This window comes from Photinus pyralis, unplaced genomic scaffold (assembly GCF_008802855.1).
Source record: "Photinus pyralis isolate 1611_PpyrPB1 unplaced genomic scaffold, Ppyr1.3 Ppyr1.4_LG7, whole genome shotgun sequence".
Lineage (NCBI taxonomy): Eukaryota > Metazoa > Arthropoda > Insecta > Coleoptera > Lampyridae > Photinus > Photinus pyralis.
Window position 1 is genome coordinate 8,974,182 of NW_022170738.1, and position 25,568 is coordinate 8,999,749.

The 25,568-nt window shown below is 35.7% G+C and overlaps 6 protein-coding genes across 9 annotated transcripts; 2 read left to right on the forward strand and 4 right to left on the reverse strand.

Annotated features, from left to right (window-relative positions):
* Positions 1-6: 6 nt before the first annotated feature.
* Positions 7-4,730, forward strand: LOC116175955. 3 transcript variants are annotated; one of them, XM_031494345.1, is made up of 7 exons: positions 7-225; positions 292-2,905; positions 3,158-3,406; positions 3,461-3,514; positions 3,748-3,995; positions 4,053-4,212; positions 4,547-4,730. In XM_031494345.1, exons 2-7 carry the CDS (start codon positions 2,704-2,706, stop codon positions 4,648-4,650), a joined length of 1,017 nt encoding a protein of 338 aa, XP_031350205.1. In that variant the 5' UTR covers positions 7-225; positions 292-2,703; the 3' UTR covers positions 4,651-4,730. The 3 variants fall into 3 exon arrangements, with proteins under 3 accessions (XP_031350205.1, XP_031350204.1, XP_031350203.1); XM_031494344.1 differs by having other exon boundaries at positions 2,699-2,905; XM_031494343.1 differs by lacking the exons at positions 3,158-3,406; positions 3,461-3,514; positions 3,748-3,995; positions 4,053-4,212; positions 4,547-4,730 and having other exon boundaries at positions 292-2,698.
* Positions 4,731-5,381: 651 nt separating this feature from the next.
* LOC116175591 (troponin C-like) lies at positions 5,382-6,022 on the forward strand. Its single transcript, XM_031493779.1, has 5 exons — positions 5,382-5,387; positions 5,434-5,461; positions 5,511-5,765; positions 5,815-5,946; positions 5,994-6,022. The coding sequence occupies exons 1-5, from the start codon at positions 5,382-5,384 to the stop codon at positions 6,020-6,022; spliced, it is 450 nt and encodes a 149-aa protein (XP_031349639.1).
* An 18-nt stretch (positions 6,023-6,040) lies between these two features.
* Positions 6,041-7,006, reverse strand: LOC116175845 (troponin C-like). Its single transcript, XM_031494176.1, has 5 exons — positions 6,874-7,006; positions 6,788-6,815; positions 6,560-6,703; positions 6,256-6,507; positions 6,041-6,208 (listed from the first exon to the last, which is right to left on the reverse strand). The coding sequence occupies exons 1-5, from the start codon at positions 6,874-6,876 to the stop codon at positions 6,180-6,182; spliced, it is 456 nt and encodes a 151-aa protein (XP_031350036.1). The 5' UTR covers positions 6,877-7,006; the 3' UTR covers positions 6,041-6,179.
* A 4,190-nt stretch (positions 7,007-11,196) lies between these two features.
* LOC116175843 (NCK-interacting protein with SH3 domain-like) lies at positions 11,197-16,266 on the reverse strand. 2 transcript variants are annotated; one of them, XM_031494174.1, is made up of 7 exons: positions 15,914-16,266; positions 14,951-15,860; positions 14,702-14,904; positions 12,784-12,887; positions 12,512-12,733; positions 12,291-12,463; positions 11,197-12,213 (listed from the first exon to the last, which is right to left on the reverse strand). In XM_031494174.1, the coding sequence occupies exons 2-7, from the start codon at positions 15,851-15,853 to the stop codon at positions 12,025-12,027; spliced, it is 1,794 nt and encodes a 597-aa protein (XP_031350034.1). In that variant the 5' UTR covers positions 15,854-15,860; positions 15,914-16,266; the 3' UTR covers positions 11,197-12,024. The 2 variants fall into 2 exon arrangements, with proteins under 2 accessions (XP_031350034.1, XP_031350033.1); XM_031494173.1 differs by having other exon boundaries at positions 11,199-12,213; positions 14,951-15,864; positions 15,914-16,264.
* A 563-nt stretch (positions 16,267-16,829) lies between these two features.
* On the reverse strand, positions 16,830-18,250 carry LOC116175844 (annexin B9-like). Its single transcript, XM_031494175.1, has 6 exons — positions 18,090-18,250; positions 17,874-18,038; positions 17,621-17,825; positions 17,427-17,579; positions 17,026-17,378; positions 16,830-16,971 (listed from the first exon to the last, which is right to left on the reverse strand). The coding sequence occupies exons 1-6, from the start codon at positions 18,132-18,134 to the stop codon at positions 16,921-16,923; spliced, it is 972 nt and encodes a 323-aa protein (XP_031350035.1). The 5' UTR covers positions 18,135-18,250; the 3' UTR covers positions 16,830-16,920.
* Positions 18,251-21,548: 3,298 nt separating this feature from the next.
* On the reverse strand, positions 21,549-24,585 carry LOC116175592 (annexin B9-like). Its single transcript, XM_031493781.1, has 7 exons — positions 24,556-24,585; positions 24,302-24,481; positions 22,489-22,653; positions 22,254-22,440; positions 22,065-22,133; positions 21,653-22,014; positions 21,549-21,599 (listed from the first exon to the last, which is right to left on the reverse strand). Exons 1-7 carry the CDS (start codon positions 24,583-24,585, stop codon positions 21,549-21,551), a joined length of 1,044 nt encoding a protein of 347 aa, XP_031349641.1.
* Between the last annotated feature and the right edge of the window lie 983 nt (positions 24,586-25,568).

Here is a 25,568-nt window from a genome sequence, read left to right on the forward strand (position 1 = left end):
TGATATCCATCAATCAGAGCGCAACGGAACGGAATATTAATTGCCGTAGCGAAAACGCGTGTTGTGTTGGTTGTTGGTGGACCAGTATTCTTCTAACCCAAACCGTAAAGGGCGCGGCGCACCCACGCTTTTAATTTAACTTAACCTACAAATCGCCGTGTGCTTTGTGGTTGTTGGAGATCGCAGTTTTTGTTGTTTTTGACAAACATCTTTTCATTTAAATAGGTATGTATATAAGTATTATAAAATTCTTTTTCTATTTTTTTATTCGTTGTTTTCCGGTGCCTGCAGTAAAGGAAATAATAATATAGTCGATGAATAACATTAATTACTTAATCCAGATTATGAATTAGAATTTGTTTACTTATGCATATTATATTACTGCATAATAATAATTATGGATTCAGAAAAAAGAAAATTATTTAATAAACTTTATCAGCGATATAAACGATCTAAACAAGTTAAGAAAGTCGAGGAGGAGCCCTCCACATCTAAAGATTTTGATTATTGTATAAATAGTGAAAGTTCCACATCCCAAAAAGACATTTGTAATGTTTCAGAGGAAAGTACAGACTCCGAATTAGACTTTTGTGATATTGCTCAAATTCCAAGTAAAATTCAGGAAGAAAATTTTGTCGAGACTGAATTTTTAAATGATAAAATTGAGGATAAATCAGAGCAGACCGGACATGGGGTACACAAGTTTACTTTAATAGAACAGTTATCAGATTGGGCCATAATTCACAACATTGATCATTTTGCTTTATCTGATTTATTGCGAATTCTAAATCAAACGATTGACATTAATTTGCCCAAAGATCCAAGGACTATTTTAAAAACCCCACGAAATACTGGTTCTCTAATTGAAAAGGTAGAACCAGGTGTCTACTTTCATTTTGGGGTAGAAAATTGTCTCATAAATTTACTAAATCGTAGAGATGTTAATGACTCGGAGGATCGGAGTAATATTTTAGAAATTTGTGTAAATGTTGATGGTCTTCCATTATCAAAAAGCTCTGGAAGTCAGTTATGGCCTATAATGATCAATCTTTTTCAAAATAAAAATATTGTGGAGGTATGTGGATTATATCAAGGTAACAAAAAACCAGAAAATGCTAATGTTTTTATGTCCAAGTTTGTAAATGAAATCATCAGTTTGATGACTAATGGTTTCACTTATAAAAGCCAAATATTTTTTGTAAAAATTAAAGCCTTTATTTGTGATGTCCCTGCAAAAGCTTTTATAAAGTGTACCAGAGGTCATAGTGGTTATATGTCTTGTTCTAAATGTGATACTGAAGGTGTGTTTAAAAAGAATCGAATTTGTTTTCCTGCAATAGAAGGATTTCATCTTCGAACAGATGCAACTTTTAGACGCAAAGAACAAGATAGCCACCACACAGATACTTCTATTTTGGAATCTATACCTAACTTGAACATGATAACATGTTTTCCGCTAGACTACATGCATTTAGTATGTCTCGGCATTGTAAAAAAATTAATTAGCAATTTGTGGTTATCAGGAAAACCACCTTACCGTTTTTCAAGCCAGCAAATTTCTGAAGTTTCTCAAAAACATTTGTCATTACAAAATCAAGTACCCACTGAATTTTCCAGAAAACCGAGATTGCTTTCTGATATTAAACATTGGAAAGCAACGGAGCTTAGGATGTTTTTATTTTACACTGGACCAGTGATCTTAAAAGAGAGTGTCACTAATGAGATCTACCAAAATTTTATGTCATTGCATGTTGCAGTTACACTTTTTTCAAAATCTCAAAATATTGATTATGCTGCTGAATTGTCAAAATATTTTATTCAAACATTTTCACTGCTCTATGGAGAAGAAAATATATCACATAACGTGCATAACCTTTTGCATATTGTTGATGATGTTAAAATGTTTGGCAGCCTTGAAAATTTCAGCGCTTTTCCCTTTGAAAATAATATGTTATTTTTAAAAAAATTGGTGCGCAAAGGGGATCGACCCCTTCAACAAATTGTTAATAGAATTGTAGAGCGAAACAAATGTGTTTTGGGATCTGGAAATATTAGGGCAGAATATCCTGTATTAAAATATGAACATTCTAATGGGCCACTTATTGCTAGTGTTTTTGGTATGAAACAGTTTAAAAAAATATATATCAAAAATTTTTTATTAGCTTTAGATGATTCAAACAATTGCTGTTTCATGAATGATAACAGTGTAGTTATTATTAAAAATATTGTTTCTTTAAATAATGTAGTAACAGTAATTGGTCAGAAGTATTTAGTTTTAGAAAATTTGTATAACTTGCCTTGTGAATCCTCTAAATTAAACATTTTTGTTGTGAGCAAAGAAGGTCCCATTAAATCGTGGGAGTTACCTCAAGTTCTTCACAAGTTTTTTAAACTCACATTAAACAATAAGGTGGTTGTTTTTCCTTTATTACATACAACTGCTTAATTTGTTACAGATTTGTTTATCGCTGTTAATTTTTTTCCATTATGTAATTGTTATTTTCTTAAAAACGTAAAAACAATTTCTCTCTTTTTAAAAAATGTGTAGTGTCACAAATTTTGGACCTCGTTTTGGACGTAATAGATTTAATCTCGGATTTAATATATATTTTCTATGAGGATTAAATTAAAATATTTTTTTTATTAAATTCACATTAAAATGACATTTAATTAAAAAAATTATCTGATTTAATTAAAGTCGTCATGTCATCTCCAAGAACATGGACGGTGGTGTGTTTCGAAAGTGATAATGCAGTGCAGGCAGTTCCCACCAAGTGGATAAATGGAGAAAATTGCCTGTGGCCAGTTTTACCCCAAGAAAAACTGAATAGCGCCTTAAAGCACTGTGACTTCAACAGTTGTTGGCCATCACATAAGGTGCGAATATTTCGCAATTCAACTTATGGTATGTAGACAAATTTATTTGATTCTGACAATTTTATTTCTAAAATAATTTTTTTTCTTTAAAATCTTAATTTTTAAACCCTTAAAAAACTGCAAAGTGAAAACAATTGTCCTAAAATTTAAATATTATTTAGTGAAAATGTGGACAAACTTATTGACTTTTTTTAAATAATACCGAACATAAAAGATCCACATATTTTTGTTTTTTTTAATTTGATATGTATTTATCGAGGTATTTATGTTATTTTTTCAGACGACTATTCCACGGCAAGATCTAAAGCAGCTAAAGCGGAATATAGTAGCGACTTAAATTCCGAACCTGAAACAAAAAGGCCCCGGAAAAAAAGAATTTTGAGTTCTTCCGAGTCGGAGGATGAAATTATAAGAAGGAAGAAGCCGCAGGGAAAAGTTATCAATTTACCGATTCCTCCAACCTGGAGTATGCCCAGCCTGTCGTTTGATAGTGAGACTGTCACTAATAAAGCTGCATCCAATACCAATGGTAGTATTTTTTTGTTATTTTTTTAAAGGTTAATCATTCTTTTCTATATTACAGATACTATAGAAACTCCTATTCCTATGGCCAATTTCAGAGAGGCAAATTTAAAAGGTGAGTTGAATAGATAATTAAAAATAACCTAATAAAATAGATTCATGCGGATCAAGTCCTTTTACAGGCCAAATTATGTTCTTTTTATAATGCTCAAAATTCTTTCTTTGCTTTACATGTTTTTGCTGTTATTTTGAAAAAATCTTTTTTGATATCTTCCTGTAGTCTTATCAGTCATATTTAAATTACATACATTTTGGAAACTCCTAGTATTATTAACTCTATTTTTGTAGAAACTGATGTCTCAGCTGTTCACAACTGCAAATGCAATCCAAAAATCCTGTATAACATACAGTCTCTTTTAATTGAGGTGAATGCCAAACTGGATAAATTATCTGCAAACAGCTGTCAACCATCAGTGGAAGGACCATTAGTGCAAAATATTCTCGAAAAAAGTTCTATAGAGCTGCCAGTAGACAGTCCTGAAAAAATAGAACATATGGAAGAATTTTTGGCGTCCGTCGAAAATTACAAATGTTTAGTAAGTAATTTTAATCGTTTTTTTTTCCTAATAATTCATTTTTTAACCTTTTTTTAGGTCATATATTTTGCCAAGATGGGAGGCACTAATTTATACGACTTTGTCAAGAGATGTTTGGCACCAGTCATCTCGGACAAGACCGCAATGACCTATTCTTTTATAGGTAGAAAAGGGAAAAAGAACTTTTCAAGTTTAAAGCTGTCGCAAGCAGTTATTGGTAAATATTATTCTTGTTCAAGTATAAATAATTATAAAGTAATCTGGAAGTCAAAATTTTAAAAATTTGATAGAATCTAGAAAAATAATAAATTTTTTACTACTACAAATCATAAATGTACATTATCAACTACTTGGTTTGATAATAGAGACAGAGAATTTAATCGTGCCCTTTTCTAGTTACAAAAGTGACAATTAAAAGCTCATTGTCTAGATCATTTTAGTCATATTATTATGTTAAAGCATAAACGTGATGATAAATAGTATTCGGGTATCCTCTTATGATTGTTGATCGTAAAGAATAGAAAAAATTACCATGCACTGTTTTTTTTTAGATTCCGCTGAGAGAAGTGGTCTCCAAAAAACTAGAAAAGAGACGGAATATGCTGTAGCCATGTGGCTGCGAAAGGCGAAGGAAAGGTGTTTGAAACGAGCGTGACATGAATTGTATAAGAATTTTTAGCAATAGCAGTATACATTTTTCAAAAGATTTTTTTTTCAATAAAAATGTATATTTTACGAGGAAGCATTATTTATTACCACATATATTTCTGGTATATACTAGGAATGTCTAAAAAAAATACTATGAATGTCCAAAGAACATTCATGGACATTCAAGGAATGTTCTAAGAAGACATTCAGGGAATGTTTAAAATGCTGACACGGGATTTTTCTGGGATGTTCAGGGAATGTTCTTGTCTTTTTGGGGATATTCCAGGAATGTTTTCAATGTCCTGCGTGTACGTTCTAGGAACATACATGGCATATTTTGTGTTATTAGGGTTCAAGGTATAGGCTACCTATTGCAAAAAATTCCAGGACTCTAGGACCATTCCCCTAGAAGTAGTTCAAAACGGCAGACGGACGGACGGACAAAACGCAAACAATAGCACTTTTTTTTTAATTCTTAAAAAATGCGCTAAAAACTATACAAGATACTTTATTGGAATTGTTTACAAAAGTATATCCAATTTAGTAAAGTGATTAACATTCTAATTGTTTATTTATTAAGTAAAAGTTTCCAAATTGCGAATGCACTCCCTGTCCTAGAGGGCCATTCTTTCAAAAGGTGAAAGTCAAATCCACGCCGAAGTCATTAAATTAATTAGAAGGTATTCACCATAATAAATTCAATTAAGACATTAACAAGTTGTTAGTGTAACAGTAAACATGGAGGTGAGTGTAATGTAAAAAAATGCAATCTTTCAAGTGTTTCTTGCAGGAGAATCTGTCAACGCAGCAAGTGACCCGTAAGTATTAACTGGTGCATTTGGCCTTAGTGAGCAACCTTCGTTTTAGTTTGGCACGATGCCTTTAACAATTTTGACTACAACAGCACCGGTAGCATTGAATGCTGCGATCTTCCAAACCTCATCAAGGCAGTTGGTCAGTCGTACGATGAGGAGGACTTAGCTGAGTACACTCGGGAGTTTGGCGTCTGTCTTAGTTTCGCCGAATTTTTGATTATTATAAGGAAGATTATTAAAGATCGAGAGGAAGAGAAGATCAATAAGAAGGAGCTTAAGGATGCTTTCAAATGTTATGATAAGGATGGTGAGATGAGATTATAACCGCGTCCAAGCGACTTTAGTTTCGTTGGCAGGGAACGGACACATACGCGCGTCCGATTTCCGTGAAATACTCCGAAATTTGGATGGGAGCCAAACGGAGGAAGAATTGGACGATTTGATAGCCGAGTTTGACAGTGATCGATCTGGAACCATCGATTTAGAAGGTGAGCTGTTGAAAAACGGTATCAATTCTCAACAGGATTTTTTCCAGAATTTTTAAATGCGATGGCGAAGAAGTGATTTAATAAAGTAGATGTGTGTTGTTTTACTTAGTGAAAATAGTTTATTTGGATAGTATTCAAAAAATCTGTAGCCGCTCGGTCTTGCTTCGTAACATTGTACAAATAATTGTTGAAGGAGGCAGTTTACACATCAAACACGATGAAAGTAGGTAGTCTTATTCTCCCGTCATCATTTCCATGAATTCTGCAAGTGAACATTGTTGGCCAGTTTAGAAGGGGGGTGTCACTCACCATCAAAATCAACGGTCCCGGAACCGTCAGTATCGATTTCCTCGATGAGGTTATCCAAATCCTTTTCGGTTAGTTGGTCGTCGAGCTCCCTCAAGATTTCTCTGAGAGCGGAGGTCTTGATGTAACCATTTCCTTCCTTGTCGTACAACCGGAAGGCTTCCTTGAGTTCCTTTTGCATGGCTTCATCATCTTCTTCAACAATAAATTTGGCGGCTAACGTGACGAACTCCTCAAATTCGAGCCGTCCAGATTCTGCAAGAATTTAGGTCAGACCGTCGCGCTAGCTTTGGTACGGGTCTCTTACTGTCAGCGTCGACTTCCTCGATCAGTTCCTGTAGGATTTTCTTGTCGAAAGGCTGACCCATCAAGCGAAGGATTTCGGATACCATATCGCAAGATATGCTTCCGGATTTTTGACTGTCGAAACTTTCGAACGCTTTGCGTAAAACTGGAAAAAGTTGAGATGTTGGCACGAGCTCAAATTGTGGATGCACGCGACTATTTTTGAATTTAGGTAAAAAAAGGGACTTACCGGCGATTTGTTCTGGAGGAAGCTCATCCTAAACACGAAGAATCTAATAAGTACACTTGGCGGTTGTTTTCGAGAAAATCACTTACCATGATAGTGAGTGTGTTTTGCGATGTGTAAGCGACGGATGCAAAGATCAACTAACTGAACCGTTGGCGAGGGAGGCTACAATATAAAAACATTCGAGATTATAGCAGATTTCTAATCCCGCACACCCACAACTTGTAACAATTTTTTTTCTGTACGCGCGTAAAAGCGCTTCAATTGGTTACCGGAGCGTTCTCTGGCCAATCACCAAGTTCTTGAAAGCAGTAGCAGTGTTTTCGTAGAGTATTTTTAGCTTTGTGTAAACCACAAAATTTAACTTACTCGTATCTTTTACATTTTCCCCATTATATTTCTTTTGATTTATGGAAACGCGTTCCCTAGCCAACGACTATATTTATAATCTTTCCATTAGCCTTTTATGGATACGTCACACGCGAATACTAGAAGTGGAGGAATACCCCTATGCTCAATCTTTATTCATAAAATAAGAGGCGCCAAAGGGGCAGTAAATCCACACAGTCTGGCCCAGTTATTTAAAAAAAAAAACAAAACGTTTCAAAACAATTCGACCAAAAAATTCGGGTCAAAAGGACGAAATCTTTCATCAAAGTAATTAGACGTCTCCCAAACAAGTGTAATAAAAGCAGATGTTGAGTTACAGATTTAGAAACCGTTCTAAAAGTGGAAACGAATGTTATAGTCGCTTAAAAATCCCAACTTGAGCGAAACGAAATGTTGGCGAGTGAAATATTCACCCACATCCCGTATTGTTTTCACCCTCTGGTTCATATTAGGCAAGCGTCGAACTTTCTGCATAGGTACATGTAGTGTCAGGGGTTCAGTCGAACTTGGACAAATGGAAGAACTTTGGACCAAGTGGAAACTATGCCAATAAATTGTAAGGATCAACGGTTACATACATTTTGGCAAATTCACCAATTTTTCATGTTTTTTCACTTTGACATTTCAGCAATTGAGCCATATCGTAAACAGCAGCAGCTCAATGACATTATACCTAAAAAAATAGCGGGTGATATTAAAGGAACTCTCTGTTTTTCACAAGATGAATTTATACTAAAACGTTTACCCCTGGGTTACTCCATCTGCTTCATTTCGTAAAAAAATCATGTTTGCGCTTCAAAAAACGCTGTTTAGGTCATCATCTGAGGCAAAGTTGCGGTCCTCTGAGGTATTTTTTTTAAATTTTTAAATAAAGGAATCTCGCATGGTGCTAAAATTCGGGCCAAGATTGGAGATAGTAGCTTGAGCATAGCAAGGGCTCTCCAATTGTCGTGCAACAGCGCAGTTTTTGTTTTCTACGAGTTCGTCGTCTTCAAAAATCAAGCGTTTGTTGAAGCGCGCAAAATATTACCACAGATAGTATTTTGTCTGTGATATTACCCTTGTATTATCTGAATAAAGTTTTCACCTTTGTTTATTTATTTATTGTCCCTCTTGTTCTAGGCCCTCAAGTCCTGTAAAAATGCATAATCTAAATATAGATACGCAAAGATAACATTGTGTGAATAAATGAGTGTTTTAGCATTATAAAGAAATTAATTATTTCAGTTATTTATAATCCAAGTTGGTATTTTATTTAACCGTAGAAAAGTTAAAGGGGAATTGGCAATATAAAGTAATAAGCGCTGTTATAAATGCAATTTTATTTCATATGTAAATAGAGTAGGTACATGAATATGTTGCTATGTGCATTGGTCCCGGTCCGGGTTGTCGCAGCCCCTTCCTGACTCTCGGTAACAACTAACAACCCAGAGGATTCTGTGGTCGGTGAAACTCAATTTCAATTCCACATCTAGGGAACGACCTCATTTGTCACCAGCAGAGCTGGGCAGTATTCGATTTTGTAAATACTTTTTAGTATTGAAATCCTTTAAAGTATTGAAATACTTTGTAATTAAATACTTTTATGGAAGCAGTATTTGTTTTTGTAACTCAAATACTTTCACAAATATTTAGTATTCGAATACTTCGCATAGTATTTGAATACTTAACCAGAAACCAATTTCGAAAGAAAATTCAAAGGGCTGTAACTTTAGAACTAAGCCCAATCTTGGAACTGTTTGAAATTATGGATTCTACAGGCCACATTTTATAAGAAAATCTTTTTTCCCGGTCGATCTGACACAATTTTTTTTGCGGGCTTCAAAAAAAGGCAGTGTATAACCTTCCTTTTTTACCAAAAATCGACTACACCAAAATTTCTCGGAAAAACATTTTTTCTTATAAATTTTGGGGCGCAGAATCCAAAACGATTCGTACTTTTTCGATTAGACTTCTCAATCAAAAGTTATAGACTAGAAACCAATTTCGAAACCAATTTCGAAAGAAAATTCAAAGGGCTGTAACTTTTAAACTAGTAGCCCAATCTTGGAACTGTTTGAAATTATGGATTCTACAGGCCACATTCTATAAGAAAATTTTTTTTCCGGGTCGATCTGAGACCATTTTTTTTCGGGGCTCAAAAAAAGGCAGTGTATAACCTTCCTTTTTTACCAAAAATCGACTACACCAAAATTTCTCGGGAAAACACTTTTTCTTTTTAATTTTGGTGCGTAGAATCCAAATCAATTCGTACTTTTTCGATCAGACTTCTCAATCAAAAGTTATAGACTAGAAACCAATTTCGAAAAAAAATTCAAAAGGCTGTAACTTTTGAACTAGTAGCCCAATCTTGGAACTGTTTGAAATTATGGATTCTACAGGCCACATTCTATAAGAAAAATTTTTTTCCGGGTCGATCTGAGACAATTTTTCTTGAGGGCCTCAAAAAAAGGCAGTATATAACCTTCCTTTTTTACCAAAAAATCGACTGCACCAAAATTTCTCGGGAAAACACTTTTTCTTATTAATTTTGGTGCGTAGAATCCAAAACAATTCGTACTTTTTCGATCAGACTTCTCAATCAAAAGTTATAGAGTAGAAACCAATTTCGAAAGAAAATTCAAAGGGCTGTAACTTTTGAACTAGTAGCCCAATCTTGGAACTGTTTGAAATTATGGATTCTACAGGTCACATTCTATAAGAACATTTTTTTCCGGGTCGATCTGAGACAATTTTTTTTCGGGCCTCAAAAAAAGGCAGTGTATAACCTTCCTTTTTTACCAAAAATCGACTTCACCAAAATTTCTCGGGAAAACACTTTTTCTTATTAATTTTGGTGCGTAGAATCCAAAACAATTCGTACTTTTTCGATTAGACCTCTCAATAAAAAGTTATGGACAAAAAACAAATTTCGAAAAAAAAATTCAAAGGGCTGTAACTTTTGATCTAGTAGCCCAATCTTCAAACTGTTTGAAATTATGGACTCTCGATCGATCTCGATCTCAGACAATTTTTTTTTCCGTTCTCAAAAAAAGGCAGTACTTTTAAGTTATTCAAATATTTGAGAACAATTTAGAAATGTTTAGGGAAAGTTTCCATTGTCACAAATCAAATATAAAAATCCGATACATCTGACTACCGAACTCGATAGTCTACGTAACTTAAAAACAATAGGGACCTTTCTTATATCCTTAAAACCATGTGTACCAATTTTCAAAGCAATCGCACGTTTCTAAACAAGTTATCATGCACACGGACAAACGGATGGTCAAAAATGGATCTGTTCCAAAATCGCTACGATTAATTTCAGAAAGGCGTACGTATCATGTGCACGACGTACGATCGCTTTGAAAACTGGTACACGTATTCTTAAGGATACAACTGGTATAAGAAAGGTCCTTTTACTCCCCTTAAATTTGTAAATAACAGAAATATAAAAAAAGCTAACCCCATACAAAGTATAACTTGATTTTTTAAGTAGTATTAAGCCTTTTATCTAGTATACTATTTTAAATGTTTAATGTATTTGAGTGACAAGTATTTGAATACTTTTCAAAGTATTCGAATACTTTTTATAGTATTCGAATACCTTTGAAAGTATTCGAATACTTTTCAATGTATCTGTATCTAGTATTCGCTTGTGCTGGACGTAAAAGTATTTAGTATTCAAATACCTTTGATTTGTGTTAAGTATTTACTATTTAGTATTCAAATACTTTTTGAAGGTATTCTGCCCAGCTCTGGTTACCAGGTAGAAAAACATGGCGGTGCAAACCTATATTATACTATATACAGTCAGTAAAGAATCAATCAATGATAATTCTATAGCCGATCTGTGCAGAGCAGAGCTGAAGGGTAATTTCCATTGTATTTCCCATTGAAACCTTTAACCAGAACTCCTGGTCCATCAACAGCAAAGGTATTATAATGAAGGTCGTAGTATAAAAAACCTCTTCCATCAACATGATGAGTCATTTTTGATACATTTTCAAGGGAATAAAAAACAAAAGGGTAGAGGGAGAGACAATTTTTAACAAATAACAACCTTTATTTCTCATAAATATATAATGTTAGAGTTAATTAACAGTGCTGCGTGGAAGATCAAATATTTGAAAACACACAACTTGATTAGCGATGCAGCGCACTTAGTGGTGATCCTCTTTCTCTTGGCCCTTCAAAATTTCACCCAGTGGCGTCCATTCCGATTAATTAATACATTTTATTTAAAATGACATGCAAATACAACATTTTCCAACGGACAGCGATAATAAAATCTATATTAAAACGCGTCAACTTTCAAAAGTTACATAAGCGATAATATTAACATTATATAATTTATGAATATGTCGAATGACTTTGGCACTCTTCTGAAACTTTCTGGAATGACGGGTGAATTTTCCAGTTTTCACCCTGTACGTTCAAAACTTTACTAAAACTAAGAACTTGGAAATTGTGCTTTGATATTAAAGTTGGTGGTTCCCATCCCAGTGTTAAAATTCGAATTCTTACAACAGTAATGGAAGCAAATTTTGGTAATAAATTAAATTGGTTCGTGCTTTAGTTAATGAAATGGACATACAAAATGAAGTGAATTATTGCTAAGATCCATGGAATCTCGAAATGTTCTTGTTTGTACTTGTTTCCCTTTAACGGGTTAAGTACGTTGATATTACAATGAAAATTCGGTTAATTTTACAATTATTTGTATCACTATGACGTCTTACCTGGTAATGAAAATAAATTTTCAATACGGTCAGTATCTCCCGTTCGTACCAAGCTGTAGAAGTGAAATCGAGACACATTTAGCTGTGCATAAGTAACGAGCAAAAATAGTACACAAATAAGTAAATTTACTTAAAATACAGTGGAAATTCGTTCATAATCTCTCTTACTAATTTTTGATCTTGAACACTTTGGCTTGATTCTTCACAGAAAATTCGCGTGAAGCTCTTGAGGATATCTTCTTTTCGATGATAATGTTCATCGTAATTTGTACTTTTCATCACCCGTCTGCATAGCTCGAGGTACTGCCCCCTTCGCTGCAAAAAGTATTCCCCTCAAACTCGGTACTGATTCGAGTCACTTTTATGAATCACCTCCAAAGTTCTGAACTTACCTTATCACCTGGAGATAAATCGGAAATATTCCTAACAACTATATCTATGAGTACTTTAATATCGTTTGTGTAAAACAAATCGGCCGTACTTTTTCGACTGAACAAATCCAAGAATAACTTCAAAAGGGAATGTGGTGGTGACGGTTCGTGCTCAAAAATGCGCACGGGATCCTCTGCAATTTCCATATTAATAATCACCAAAGCTAAACAGAAGTGATTACCTTCTCTATTGAAAAGTAATAGAATTTTTTCCGTAAACGTTTTCGCCATGCTCTTCCCTTCGAGTGTATTTAAGACGACATTGTCGGCGTCGGTGTCGAATTGCAAGTTGAAGGAGAGCAAAAACGTTAAAAACAAATCGGGAATCTGTTCTTCAATGTCGGTGTCGGGGGGAGACTCGATGTTGTTGAGTATAAAGTTGAGGAACGGTGGGCCAATTTGGTCTAAAAATTAATGTTAAGGTTGCACGCGATTTGCACGATGTTTGATTTACCCAAATGTGTTATAGGCATTCTCTCTCCCAGAGAAAAAATCATTGTGAGTAGAAGGGATGAGTATTTAAGCTTGGATATGTTCCGGGAATTCGACAGCATATCCCTGTATAATAAAGGTGATTTGGATTATTCAGTTATAAGTTGCAATTGGATGGTTGTTTGTAGATCATTTAAGCAGAATCCATCAACAAAACAAAAATATTTAATGTACAACGAAATTTACAACCCCCGCAATCGAATACTGTTACGTTAGGGAGAACGAATTTTCTTAGAAATTACGAAATTTCAGTACGGTAAGGGATTTTACTTATAAGTTGCAATTGGGGGGTTGCTTGTATACCATTTAAGCAGAATCCATCAAACAAATAAAAATATTTCATGTACAATAACATTTACAACCCCCGCAATCGAATACTGTTACTTTAGGAAGAACGAATTTTCTTAAAAATTACGAAATTCCGAAACGGTAAGGGTTTTTACTTATAAGTTGCAATTGAGGGGTTGGTTGTAGATCATTTAAGCAGAATCCATCAAAGAAATAAAAATATTTCATGTACAACGAGATTTACAACCCCCGCAATCGAATACTGTTACGTTAGGGAGAACGAATTTTCTTAGAAATTACGAAATTTCAGTACGGTAAGGGATTTTACTTATAAGTTACAATTGAGGGGTTGCTTGTAGATCATTTGAGCAGAATCCATCAAAGAAATAGAAATATTTCATGTACAACAAGATTTACAACCCCCGCTATCGAATACTGTTAGTTTAGGAAGAACGAATTTTCTTAAAAATTACGAAATTTCGAAACGGTAAGGGTTTTTACTTATAAGTTACAATTGAGGGGTTGCTTGTAGATCATTTGAGCAGAATCCATCAAAGAAATAGAAATATTTCATGTACAACAAGATTTACAACCCCCGCAATCGAATACTGTTACTTTAGGAAGAACGAATTTTCTTAAAAATTACGAAATTTCGAAACGGTAAGGGTTTTTACTTATAAGTTGCAATTGGGGGGTTGCTTGTAGATCATTTAAGCAGAATCCATCAACAAAATATATATATTTCGTGTACAACAAGATTTGCAACCCCAGCATTCGAATACTGTTACTTTAGGAAGAACGAATTTTCTTAAAAATTACGAAATTTCGAAACGGTAAGGGTTTTTACTTATAAGTTGCAATTGGGGGGTTGCTTGTAGATCATTTAAGCAGAATCCATCAACAAAATATAAATATTTCATGTACAACAAGATTTACAACCCCCACAATCGAATACTGTTATGTTAGGGGGAACGAATTTTCTTAAAAATTACGAAATTTCGAAACGGTAAGGGTTTTTACTTATAAGTTGCACTTGGGGGGTTGCTTGTAGATCATTTCAGCAGAACTCGCCATAGCTACGGATGGCCCGTAGACTCACCCCTCTACGTCATTACCGTTATATTCGACGCGCTACTTGTACCTAAAAGATTTACAGCGGCAAAATCCCTAAAAGTGGGGTTGTTCGTCATTAACTCATTATTGATTACCTATGAAAAACGACAAAACAACAAAAATTAAACGTAAGGGTATACACTTTATGAGCGTTAATTAAGGGTTGATACAGCCAGATTTAATATCAAATGCCCTACGTAAAGAATTACCTACTCTTAAAACACCCTTAAATTCGTCCCATATTACGTTTACCTGTGCTTAACGCTCTTTATTGTACAACTAGTTTGTTAATTGTGTAGACGTTCTAACTGCTCTTTGTGAGTACCCTTTGCGGAAAAATGCTCAACATTTCAGGAGACCTACCAGAAAGTAAGTAAACTGTAGAAGTGGATTAACAAAAACGAAACAATAGCATATTTTTATTAATAAATTAATAAATGCGCCACCTAACGGTAGATCATCTGTAAAGGTTTATTTACCTGGCAAGTTCACTCGGCAGAACGGAATTTAACATAATTGTTACGACAGTACCGTCCAAATTGCAGAGTACTCCGAACGCCTGAATTAATAACTGTCTAATTGACCAACGAACTTCCATTTGATAATACTGAATCAGCGTCGTGATAACATGGTAATGATCGATCGAAATGACATGCTTGGATATGCTGGCGTCGGCGTTCGACTAAAATTCGGGAGTAAGGGGCACGTTGTACTGCAATTAGTCTTACCAGAATTGATATCAGCTCCGTTATGTACTCTTTAATAACCCCCTCGTCTTCGTGCAACATCCAGCTTCTCTGCTGGGAATCTTCTTTGCACGAGGTCAGCTCGTTGAATATGATTTTTAGTCGGCTAGCATCGTGGGTTTGGTCGATTTGAACGTCGTCGGCGACCAGAGACGTCTGGCAGTGTGTTAAAATTGTACTCAAGTAGGGAAATGCAGATGCGGGTAGCAGGTCGTGCAAACCTTGAATTACGGTTTCCAAGGCGACTTTAGACATTTCGTGCGATAACTGAGTGTTAATTCGCACGCTCTCCACCAGCTCGTACACCGCTTGCGAGGTAATTATTGGCGAAACTTTGGCGTTTGAAGCGGTTAGTATATTCGGTTCCGAGATTTTACGTTCAGCGGTCTCGGGAGGTTTGCCATTTGCTTCCTTGATGGACTCCTCTAATGGGGGTTTTGCATCAGTCGCGCTGCACGATGTATTACTAGCCGTGCCGCTCGTTGTTTCTAAGCTACCGTCTGAATTACGAAATAAAAGTGGTGGAAGAACGGTCGTCTCATCGCTGACTATTGAATTTTCTTGAATTTCTGGTAGAAACTCGACCTGTCGTTTTAGCTCCTTTAGTCGCACCAGTATATCCTTTTTGCTTCCCGATAGCGGCTCTATTTCTGTGTACTGCAACGACACTATTGCGTTTTCTAAGAATTCCAAGTAGAATGCCGCTTTCACTGTTAACGACTCGACGTAATTCGAAGGAACAAAGCCCATCTCGCCCTTCGCATTTATTACTTCCCACCAATTCTTATGCTTCGTTCTAGTTTGGTGTAAAATGAAGTATTCGTTACTTTTAAAACTTAAAGCTTGAGGGTAAGTTGCTTTAAAATCGTACATGCTGCGAAGCATCTCTAAGCTACCTAAAAATGTACTTGGAACGTTCTGTTCTTTAAAAAATGCTTTAAATACCTATCGTTATTATATTATTCGACATTTTCTAAGTTTGAATTTCTAAATATTTACAAAAGTTTGTTTATTTACTGTCAGCAGTCACACCTATTAACATAACCTCAATCTATTTAAATATTCCCAATATTCAGTGGCGTAACATACATACTTATTATAGGAGGTTTATCTTTGATGAATAAAAGAAATCGTTCAGTGCCTTTTAGACCCTTTAGGACAAGAAACGCTCATATGACATTAATTCGGCACTGGAAAACTTGCCAGAGCAATAGAAAGAGTTGTGGGACCTCCTAAACATTTTGAAAGGTTTATATATGATCGTTTTTCTAGACCAGCCAGTCCAACGCACTCCCGGCAAGATCAATACTCCTTATGAGTTTTTTCCAGTAGGTACTTCAAAAGCTCCAACTAAAAACCTTTTAGGGCTTTTCCATCCCCTTCCAGATTCATTTAACCCTGAACACTTCTAAAACTAGTCGAGAATAGTTATTTTTGAAAGGACGTGAACATTTCTGGCAGAAAGTTGAACCTGGACAGACATGTAGTCAGAGTAGCCGGCAGAATGCTCGAAACTGATCTAAGAAAATTCCAATTTTTGCCACAGATGAAAAATTCTTACCTAGGCCCAGATTCGAACACTCGACCTCCCGGCTATGTAGCCCAACGCTCTACCACTGAGCTACAGAGTCGGTCATCATGAATCCCCCGAATTATCGTGTCTCCCTCAAAATCAGAAATTGGAAAGAGTGGAAGGACTATAAGGGTTAAAAAACTTTGGGGATTGGGGAACGTTCTAGAAAGACACTATAACGCTTTATTAGACACAAGAAAGCTTTATATTGCTCTGGCGAGTGTTTTAGTGCACAGGAAAGAGGTCCAATCTAGCGGGTTCAGTTCTCAAGTGATAGGGCAGCTGAAGTTAGCAAATACCACAAATTTATATTACCAAAATCAACCAATGTATTATGTGTACAAATTAATTGTTTTTATGGTGTGGATACATTACTTCATCAATGAATATGTCTAAGTATGCTTTCCTTAAACACCCCCTTGGTGTGTTCCTATAAAATGAAAATCATATCACAAATAATTTCAACAGCATTCACAGTACGTACAGAAATATCGGTCTTCAAATCCCTACCGTAGGCTTTGGAGTACTCCTGCATGATGGTGTCGACTACTTTAACTCTGGGAACCAAAATCCTGACCAGTTGTTCGTTCTTCCGCTCACCGGCAGTCATGCAATGATGTAACTGTTCGGCAAAGTACGCCGGAAGATTCCTGGCGGTGGCGACAATTGCCAAGAGCCCGTCTTTTGCGTGTCCCGAAAACTCCTTTTCTATGGCGTACTCGAGATCGTGCCCAGACAGGTGCTTGTATTCGTCGCAGATTAATTTCAACTGATTGTGGTTGCGCGTGCCCAAAATGTCGTAGAAGACCTTCTCATCGGTGCCTATTTTATCCAGACCTGCACAACGGATTATGGTTAAAAAAAAACCTAAAACCTAACAATAACCTGCTTTGTGAAGGTGTAGAGCGTCAGCGGCGGCTTGTGCCTTATTGGTAGCTCCACTGTCGTCACGGTTTGCTTGAAGTATGGCAACTAACAAGTGTTTGAAGTCTCCACTGGTATCACCTTTGATGTCATCAATTAGCTTGTGCTGGAATTCTGGAGGCAGTTAGTAATAAATCCAATGCTGGATCACTTACCAGCCTCGTAAGCGTCAATAACAGCCCACATTTCGCTATTGGTCAAAGTGCAAAGAATCTCAATTATCACGTTTTCATTGGTGCCAATTCCCATAATGGCATTATGTAGTTCTGTGGCGTAGAAGACAGGGGTTGGTACAACTAAAGCAAAGAGCAGGTGTTTCATTTCGTCCCCAGCGTGACTCGCTAATTCTTCCTTTAAGAACTAAAGCAGTGGGCTTATTTGGCGTGAGCCTTTGAACAATAAACAGACCTTTCCATATTTCAGTTGAAACTGATGGGCAATCTCAAGTCGCTGGTCGTACAATCTATGGCTTAAAATATCGGCAATTCCTGATGTATTTCCGATGGGCAAGGCATGTTTTATGAATTCGGCATCGCTTTTTAAGTCGTTTTGTTGGGGTTCAGATGATAATCCCTAAAAAAGAATCTGGATGTTGCGATGGCTAAGGACGGGGTTAATACTTACATCAGCGATAATGTATGCAAGGTAAAACAACCACGATGGGCCCATTTTTGATGTCGGATGTCACTGTCGCTGCTCTTCCAAGCCCTTGTCTTTTGTAAAACGAGTTTATGTTATCCACGGGCGTATTACAGTAACTATTTCGGCTATCTAGGACGATAACATCTTGACCTTTTAATGTTTTCCTATACAGTTATAAGAATCCCCTACCCTAGTCAACGTTTGCAAGATAAATGAATAATTATAGTAAATTTTCAAGAATTTTTTTACGAAATTGTTTAAGTAATATTGCAAGATTTTTTGCGAGGATGTTGAGGAAACGCAGCCGTTGATCTTACGAAAAAAAAGTACAAGTAAAAGTAAAGAAGACAAAATGCCTAACATATTTTGTAATAAACTTTTTTGCACTTTTAATTTGTTCCGAGTTGCAGCGGCGGAAATATGAACATGTTTCCCAAAAAAAATGGGAAACTCCCAATGTTATTTCGAAAAAACCGATCTTCTGTACGTTTCCATCAAGATGGCGGCACGAGCGGTCTTCTACCAAGGTCAAAAGCATATTTTTTCAAGGTTTGTGGGGCAAAGACCTTATTTGTCCCCTACTGACCAGAGCTGGGCAGAATACTTTCAAAAAGTATTTGAATACTAAATAGTAAATACTTTGCACAAATCAAAGGTATTTGAATACTAAATACTTTTACGTCCAGCACAAGCGAATACTAGATACAGATACATTGAAAAGTATTCAAATACTTAAAAAAATAAGTATTCAAATACTTTCAAAAGTATTCGAATACTTTCAAAGGTATTCTAATACTTTCAAAAGTATTCTAATACTATCAAAAGTATTCGAATACTATGAAAAGTATTCGAATACTTTGAAAAGTATTTCATTATCTTACTTTGAAAAGTATTCGAATACAGTAAAAAGTATTCAAATACTTGTCACACAAATACATAAAAAATTTAAAATAGTATACTAGATAAAAGGCTTAATACTACTTAAAAAATCAAGTTATACTTTGTATGGGGTTAGTTTTTTTTATATTTCTATTGTTATATACAAATTTAAGGGGAGTAAAAGCGTATTATTATTATTATTATATTATTATATAGGAAGTACCTACCAGGACCTTTCTTGTACCAGTTATATCCTTAAGAATACGTGTACCAGTTTTCAAAGCGATCGTACGTCGTGCACATGATACGTACGCCTTTCTGAGATTAATCCTAGCGATATTGGAACAGATCCATTTTTGACCATCCGTTTGTCCGTGTGCATGATAACTTGTTTAGAAACGTGCGATCGCTTTGAAAATTGGTACACATGGTTTTAAGGATATAAGAAAGGTGTTTTTAAGTTACGTAGACTATCGAGTTCGGTATTCAGATGTATCGGATTTTTATATTTGATTTTGTGACAATGGAAACTTTCCCTAAACATTTTTAAATTGTTCTCAAATATTTGAATAACTTAAAAGTACTGCCTTTTTTGAGGCCGGAAAAAAAATTGTCTGAGATCGAGATCGATCGAGAGTCCATAATTTCAAACAGTTCGAAGATTGGGCTACTAGATCAAAAGTTACAGCCCTTTGAATTTTTTTCGAAATTTGTTTTTTGTCCATAACTTTTTATTGAGAGGTCTAATCGAAAACGTACGAATTGTTTTGGATTCTAAGCACCAAAATTAATAAGAAAAAGTGTTTTCCCGAGAAATTTTGGTGTAGTCTATTTTTGGTAAAAAGGAAGGTTATACACTGCCTTTTTTTGAGGCCCGCCAAAAAAATTGTCTCAGATTGACCCGGAAAAAAAATTTTCTTATAGAATGTCGCTTGTAGAATCCATAATTTCAAACAGTTCCAAGATTGGGCTACTAGTTCAAAAGTTACAGCCCTTTGAATTTTCTTTCGAAATTTTTTTCTAGTCTATAACTTTTGATTGAGAAGTCTGATCGAAAAAGTACGAATTGTTTTGGATTCTACGCACCAAAATTAATAAGAAAAAATGTTTTCCCGAGAAATTTTGGTGTAGTCGATTTTTGGTAAAAAAGGAAGGTTATACACTGCCTTTTTTTGAGGCCCGCAAAAAAAATTGTCTCAGATCGACCCGAAAACAACATTTTCTTACAGAATGTGGCCTGTAGAATCCATAATTTCAAACAGTTCCAAGATTGGGCTACTAGTTCAAAAGTTACAGCCCTTTGAATTTTCATTCGAAATTGGTTTCTAGCCTATAACTTTTGATTGAGAAGTCTGATCGAAAAAGTACGAATTGTTTTGGATTCTACGCACCAAAATTAATAAGAAAAAGTGTTTTCCCGAGAAATACTTTACGAAGTATCCAAATACTTTGCGAAGTATTCGAATACTAAATATTTGTGAAAGTATTTGAGTTACAAAAACAAATACTGCTTCCATAAAAGTATTTAATTATAAAGTATTTGAATACTTTAAAGGATTTGAATACTAAAAATTATTTACAAAATCGAATACTGCCCAGCTCTGCTACTGACTGGACTAAAATGTGTATATTCACAGAATGTTCGAATAATTCAAGAACGTCAAGATCAATCTCAAGAAGAGTATTTCGAATACTCGTTTAAAGAATCTCCTAATGAATCTATTTTAAGGATGCCTTGCAGGATCTCTCAATATCTCGCCAACTCGCGCGTTACCATCCCTCGAAAAATGTTTAGAAAAATTTCGAAGCTTTTAGAAAAACGCATAAACAGTTTCTTCATAATCGCTGCAAGTAAGATAGAATATCCCATAAACACGGAATTTTGAAGAATTTCTCAAACAATTTCACGGGGAATGCTTTGCACCTGTTGGTATCGCTTGGGCAACTTATTGAACTATCCTTGAAAGAATTGTTTTAAGTGAGTACGTAAACTTGAAGAATCCTAGACTGCTTGAAGGAGTTCTTCAAGCGCCGCTTAAAGAACTGCTAAACTTTATGAGTAATTTTTCCAACTCTTGAAGAATCTTTCCTTGAATAAGAAAATTGGAATTGTGTATCTTTGGATGAAGAGTTTTGCTGAAGGGTCTTTTTGGATGAATTGAAAAATTTATTAAAGTTTCTTGAAAATTCTTTTTGAAAAACGTCGTTTTAAGAATTGCATTGAAATCTCTTGAACTTTTTGAGAAATTTCGTACAAGAATCTCTCGATGAATATCCCAAGGAACTTTATGCTGATACTTTGAGTCCTTTAATCAATCGTTTGAAGGACAATTCGCACAACTTTTCTTTTTGGAGGTCTCTCTTGAAGGTAACCTATAAAAATTAGAATTTTCGTGATGGATTTCTGAAAGCATTTATCTGAATAGTCCATTGATGAGTCATAGAAATACCTTTAAGGATTCTTTTTATAAAACGCAAGCAAGAGATAGTAGTTCAGCTTGACGGTAAGATGTCTTTATTAACTTTATTTACATTTCATTTTGCATTATGATTATTACCTTATCAATGAAGCAGGTTAAGCATTGCTTTCCGAAACAAACCTTTAGTGTGTTCCTAAAATATAAGAATGATATCAAAAGAGGTTTTAACATGCCGAAAATACGTACAGTAATATCAAACTCCAAACTCTTATTATACATTTTAGAATACTCCTCCTTGATGGAACCCATCATGTCTGTTTCAGATCTGGGAATAATGATCCTGATCAATTGTTCGTGCCTCTTCTCATTTGCATACATGCAGTGATGTATTTTTTCGGCAAAGTATCCTGGAAGGTTCTTAGCGACGGCAACGATTGTCAAGAGCCCCTCTTTAGCATATCCCGAAAACTCTTCTTCTATGGCGTCTTCAATTTTCTGATCTTTAGGTAATGCGTAGTACTTCAGGAAGATGAATCTCAACTGGTTGTAGTTCCGTGTACATAAGATATCATAGAAGACCTTTTCATTGGTGCCCACTATTTCGACACCTAGTCAATCGCAGATGATTAAAAAACACTGACATGGTAGGAGGATTAACCTGCACCGTAAAGACGACTCGCGTCGGTATCAGCTTTATTCCAATCAGTAAATTTCCTTTCGTCACGTTCTGCACGAAGTATTTCCACTAACAGGTCTTCGAAGTCATTTTTTTTATGTCATCAATTAGCTTAATATGAAACTCTAAAAAACGTGGTTACGAAATAAAGTACTGTTAGTACATTTCTACCAGATTCGTAAGCGTCGATAACAGATAAGATTTGCTTGTTGTTCAAAGTGCAAAGAATTTGGATTAAGACGTCTTCGTCGGTCCCAGTGCCCATCATGGCATTATGCAGCTCTGTGGCGTAAAAGACGGGAGTTGAGACAACTAAAGCAATTATCAGATCGTGACCCACGAGCTCCTCTTTCAAAATCTAAAAGATCGCGGCCACTTGCTGAGAAAGTTTGGCAAACATACAGACCTTGCCATACTTCGTTTTGTACAAATGAGCAATCTCAAGTCGTTGGTCATACAATCTATTGGTCAGAATGTTGACAACTGTTGATAGATCGCCGTCATACAAGGCATCTTTTATTAACTCGCAATCGACTGACGCGTTGAAGATTGCGGGTTGAGGTGATAATCCCTAAAATAGCAATAGTTATTATTATTATTTCACTTTAGAGGGATTTTTTTAATAACATTCTATTGCCTTCGTAGGATTTTCAGGCTCCTTTTGCCTTTGAAAACACTTATATGACCCCGTTAGAACTTTCCAGATGATTCCTAGAGCTTTCTATTTTCGCCCAGATCTAAAAAGTACGTCCCGTACTGGTTTAGAAAGACAATATAAAGCTCTGGGAAGCGACTATGGACCCATGTGCAACTGTCACTTGCTCTGGACGAAACGGAATTGTAATTCAAGATGTTTAGAGATATCCAAAAATAATTTAAATATTCCGAAAAATTGATTAAGCTTGCCCTGCGACCTAAGATTTATAAACACAAATGAGGAAAACATAAACAATATACATTCGTATGTAGTAGCATACTGTGGTAGATTGAGGAATTAATTATTGGGCCATTTCACTGTAGGTGTTCTTTAAAAAATGATTCATGAATAGTCTCGCACTGAATACCTATAAGAATCTCTGAAATATTACGAAATATCTTGTGTAACTTCTGGATCATGGATAATTCCACCAGAAATCTTTGTAAGAAGGTGTTTAAGAACCTTCTAAATATTCTAAAGGATCCGTTGAGCCTCTTAGGACCCTTAGTCTTGAAGCAATGATGCTATATAATATATTATAGCATCCCTGGTCTTGCACTACATCGTAAAAAATATAGATCTCGACGTATCTTTTATAGAACTCTTTAAGTTAAGGAAACCTTTGAAACGCCTTTCAAGTAATTTCTTGAATTCTGTAAAGAATTTTAAAGAATCATTTTTAGTTGTAAATCTTTTCTTCGCACATTGAGATTTGTACAGTAAATATTTTATAAGAATAAGAATGTTATAAGAATTTGCTTGATAATTAATAAACGAAGAATTATAATGAATTTGAAGGGGCAAACAGAAACATGAGATCAAACCTCAGGTATTTGCGACACCCCCGTCTATTCCTATTTATTATTTCACTTTTTAGGGATTTTTTATAACATTCTATTGCATTTTAAACGCTTAAATAGGGAGGTGATTTCTACAGCTTGCTATTTTCACGAAGGTCTAAAAAGAATTGGACATCGACATCGACTGGCACGAATTTTATCGGGATCCAATGTCAGTCAATTCCTTGAAACCAGATGACCAAGGTATTTTACTTGTTGTAAGTTGGAGTTTGGCACCGCGGAACCTCATAAACGCGTCTTCAAGATTCTGGAGGTGTTCATCGAACGTTCGACCAATCACAATTACACACAAACCAAAGGGTATGACAAATGCCATACACCCGACCCTAGCTAAAGGCTGTCTACTCGCGATGTTCAGGATCCAATGTGGGTATGATCTCGATCGCCTTCGCCATCGACCGTTTTCAAGACGCGTTTTTAAAGTCAGTGATGACGGCCTTGATCTTCGCTTTAGTCTAGCGAATTTCACAATCGCTAGAAACGCCTTTTAGATGTCGATACAGCCCCTCCCAGGAGTTCATTGAGATCAAAAGCTGTCGGCTACACGGATCTGATCGCAGTGGCCTATACTCAGAAATTCCGGCAGTTCGACTCATTCTGCTCTGATCATGGTTTTACGTAAACGCCTTTACCTAGAATCCTATGCGTTCCAAAAGCTGTACCGGTAACTCTAAAACCGTTTTTTTTAGATTATAAATTAGAGGGTAGAGTCCTTTGGTGGAATTGACGATCGTCTTGTTCGCATCGTTTTCTACAGGTTCTCGTAATGGATTTAGGAAGTCAGGCTCCAGAAATGCAGCGATAACAGCAGATATCTCCTCTCTCGTATTCAAAAACGCCAACTAAGAATAGTTACACCACAGACTTGCGAAAAGCAGGTTTTCATTTTTTTAATTCGTGTGGAACATTGATTTACGCTCTGAGTCGCATGTAATTGGTAGTGCATAAACGAATGAAGCGGTCAAGATGCCATACTTCATTGATAAGAAGTATTTTTGTGGGTGTTAATTTATCAGAAAAGATAATAAGGATCATTACGGGGAGATTTTTGGGATGCATTCGGTCTTGGGCCACAATATAGTTAGTACGTGGTCCAAGATTTTAGTTTTACTTCGAGTAATAAATGCAAGAGATTAGACCGGTTTTGGGTGACTAAAGCCGTCCGTAGTGAGAGGTTCCATCCTTTATATTTTTAGGAGGGGGAAAGCTGTCTGCGCTCCTTGTTAATATTTTTGTGTGATTTACCCCTTTTAAAGACACTTTCGTTATATCATTGGAAATCATTTAAATTTTTGGACATGCATCGAGGTATGTTCTAAAATTTAAAACCTAGGTTAGCTTTCGAAGGCGTTCTATATTTCCCTGAATGCTTTTATGGTTTTGTAAAGAACATTTTCGGTTACTGGCAGAGTAACAATCAAAACTCTGAACATGCTTTGGGAAGCTTTGACAAAAACTCAGAGAAAACGCTAAGACGACAGGGAAAGGCACTAGAATGACTTCGAAATTGTGTGGAACATTGTGGAGCGTTTTTAAAGCTTTTAAAAGCATTGGAAAGTGTTCACAAGGAAATACTCAGTAGCTGATTATATTTTGAAATATGGAATAATCGACAATTGCACCGAAACCCCAAAACTGCTGAATTAATACGTCCACAACCATGACAGCTAATTAATTTGCAAGAATACCCTTCGATCTATTTACTAAAGAAGGTTATCGCCAGACGCTGTTGATTTACGGATAAACTATCATGCAGATATCAAAGAACTTTGAATATTCTCTTCCTGTGCACTCCTCTCCTGTATTCTGGAACTTGTGCCATTGGTCCACGAACGTATAAATTAAGATGGACTACTAATGCTGAATTAACAAATGACACCTACATGGGGGCCGCCATGATGTGCACTCACATGGCGCAAATCAACTAAT

Coding starts and splice junctions, on each gene's coding strand:
- LOC116175591 (XM_031493779.1), top strand. Junction 5,462..5,510: donor GTCAACGCAGCAAGTGACCC/GTAAGTATTAAC, acceptor CCTTCGTTTTAG/TTTGGCACGATGCCTTTAAC. Junction 5,766..5,814: donor CAAATGTTATGATAAGGATG/GTGAGATGAGAT, acceptor TTTCGTTGGCAG/GGAACGGACACATACGCGCG.
- LOC116175955 (XM_031494343.1), top strand. CDS start 398: ATGGATTCAGAAAAAAGAAAATTATTTAATAAACTTTATCAGCGATAT.
- LOC116175844 (XM_031494175.1), bottom strand. CDS start 18,134: ATGGGCCCATCGTGGTTGTTTTACCTTGCATACATTATCGCTGAT. Junction 17,826..17,873: donor TTCAACTGAAATATGGAAAG/GTCTGTTTATTG, acceptor CCACTGCTTTAG/TTCTTAAAGGAAGAATTAGC. Junction 17,580..17,620: donor TATTGACGCTTACGAGGCTG/GTAAGTGATCCA, acceptor AACTGCCTCCAG/AATTCCAGCACAAGCTAATT.
- LOC116175843 (XM_031494173.1), bottom strand. CDS start 15,938: ATGTCGAATAATATAATAACGATAG. Junction 12,464..12,511: donor ATTACTTTTCAATAGAGAAG/GTAATCACTTCT, acceptor TGGAAATTGCAG/AGGATCCCGTGCGCATTTTT. Junction 12,214..12,290: donor ATTTATCTCCAGGTGATAAG/GTAAGTTCAGAA, acceptor TACTTTTTGCAG/CGAAGGGGGCAGTACCTCGA.
- LOC116175592 (XM_031493781.1), bottom strand. CDS start 24,585: ATGCACTACCAATTACATGCGACTCAGAGC. Junction 22,134..22,253: donor TATCGACGCTTACGAATCTG/GTAGAAATGTAC, acceptor TACTTCGTGCAG/AACGTGACGAAAGGAAATTT. Junction 21,600..21,652: donor GTTTGGAGTTTGATATTACT/GTACGTATTTTC, acceptor CTTATATTTTAG/GAACACACTAAAGGTTTGTT.
- LOC116175845 (XM_031494176.1), bottom strand. Junction 6,508..6,559: donor CGAGGAAGTCGACGCTGACA/GTAAGAGACCCG, acceptor AAATTCTTGCAG/AATCTGGACGGCTCGAATTT. Junction 6,209..6,255: donor CGGGACCGTTGATTTTGATG/GTGAGTGACACC, acceptor GTTCACTTGCAG/AATTCATGGAAATGATGACG.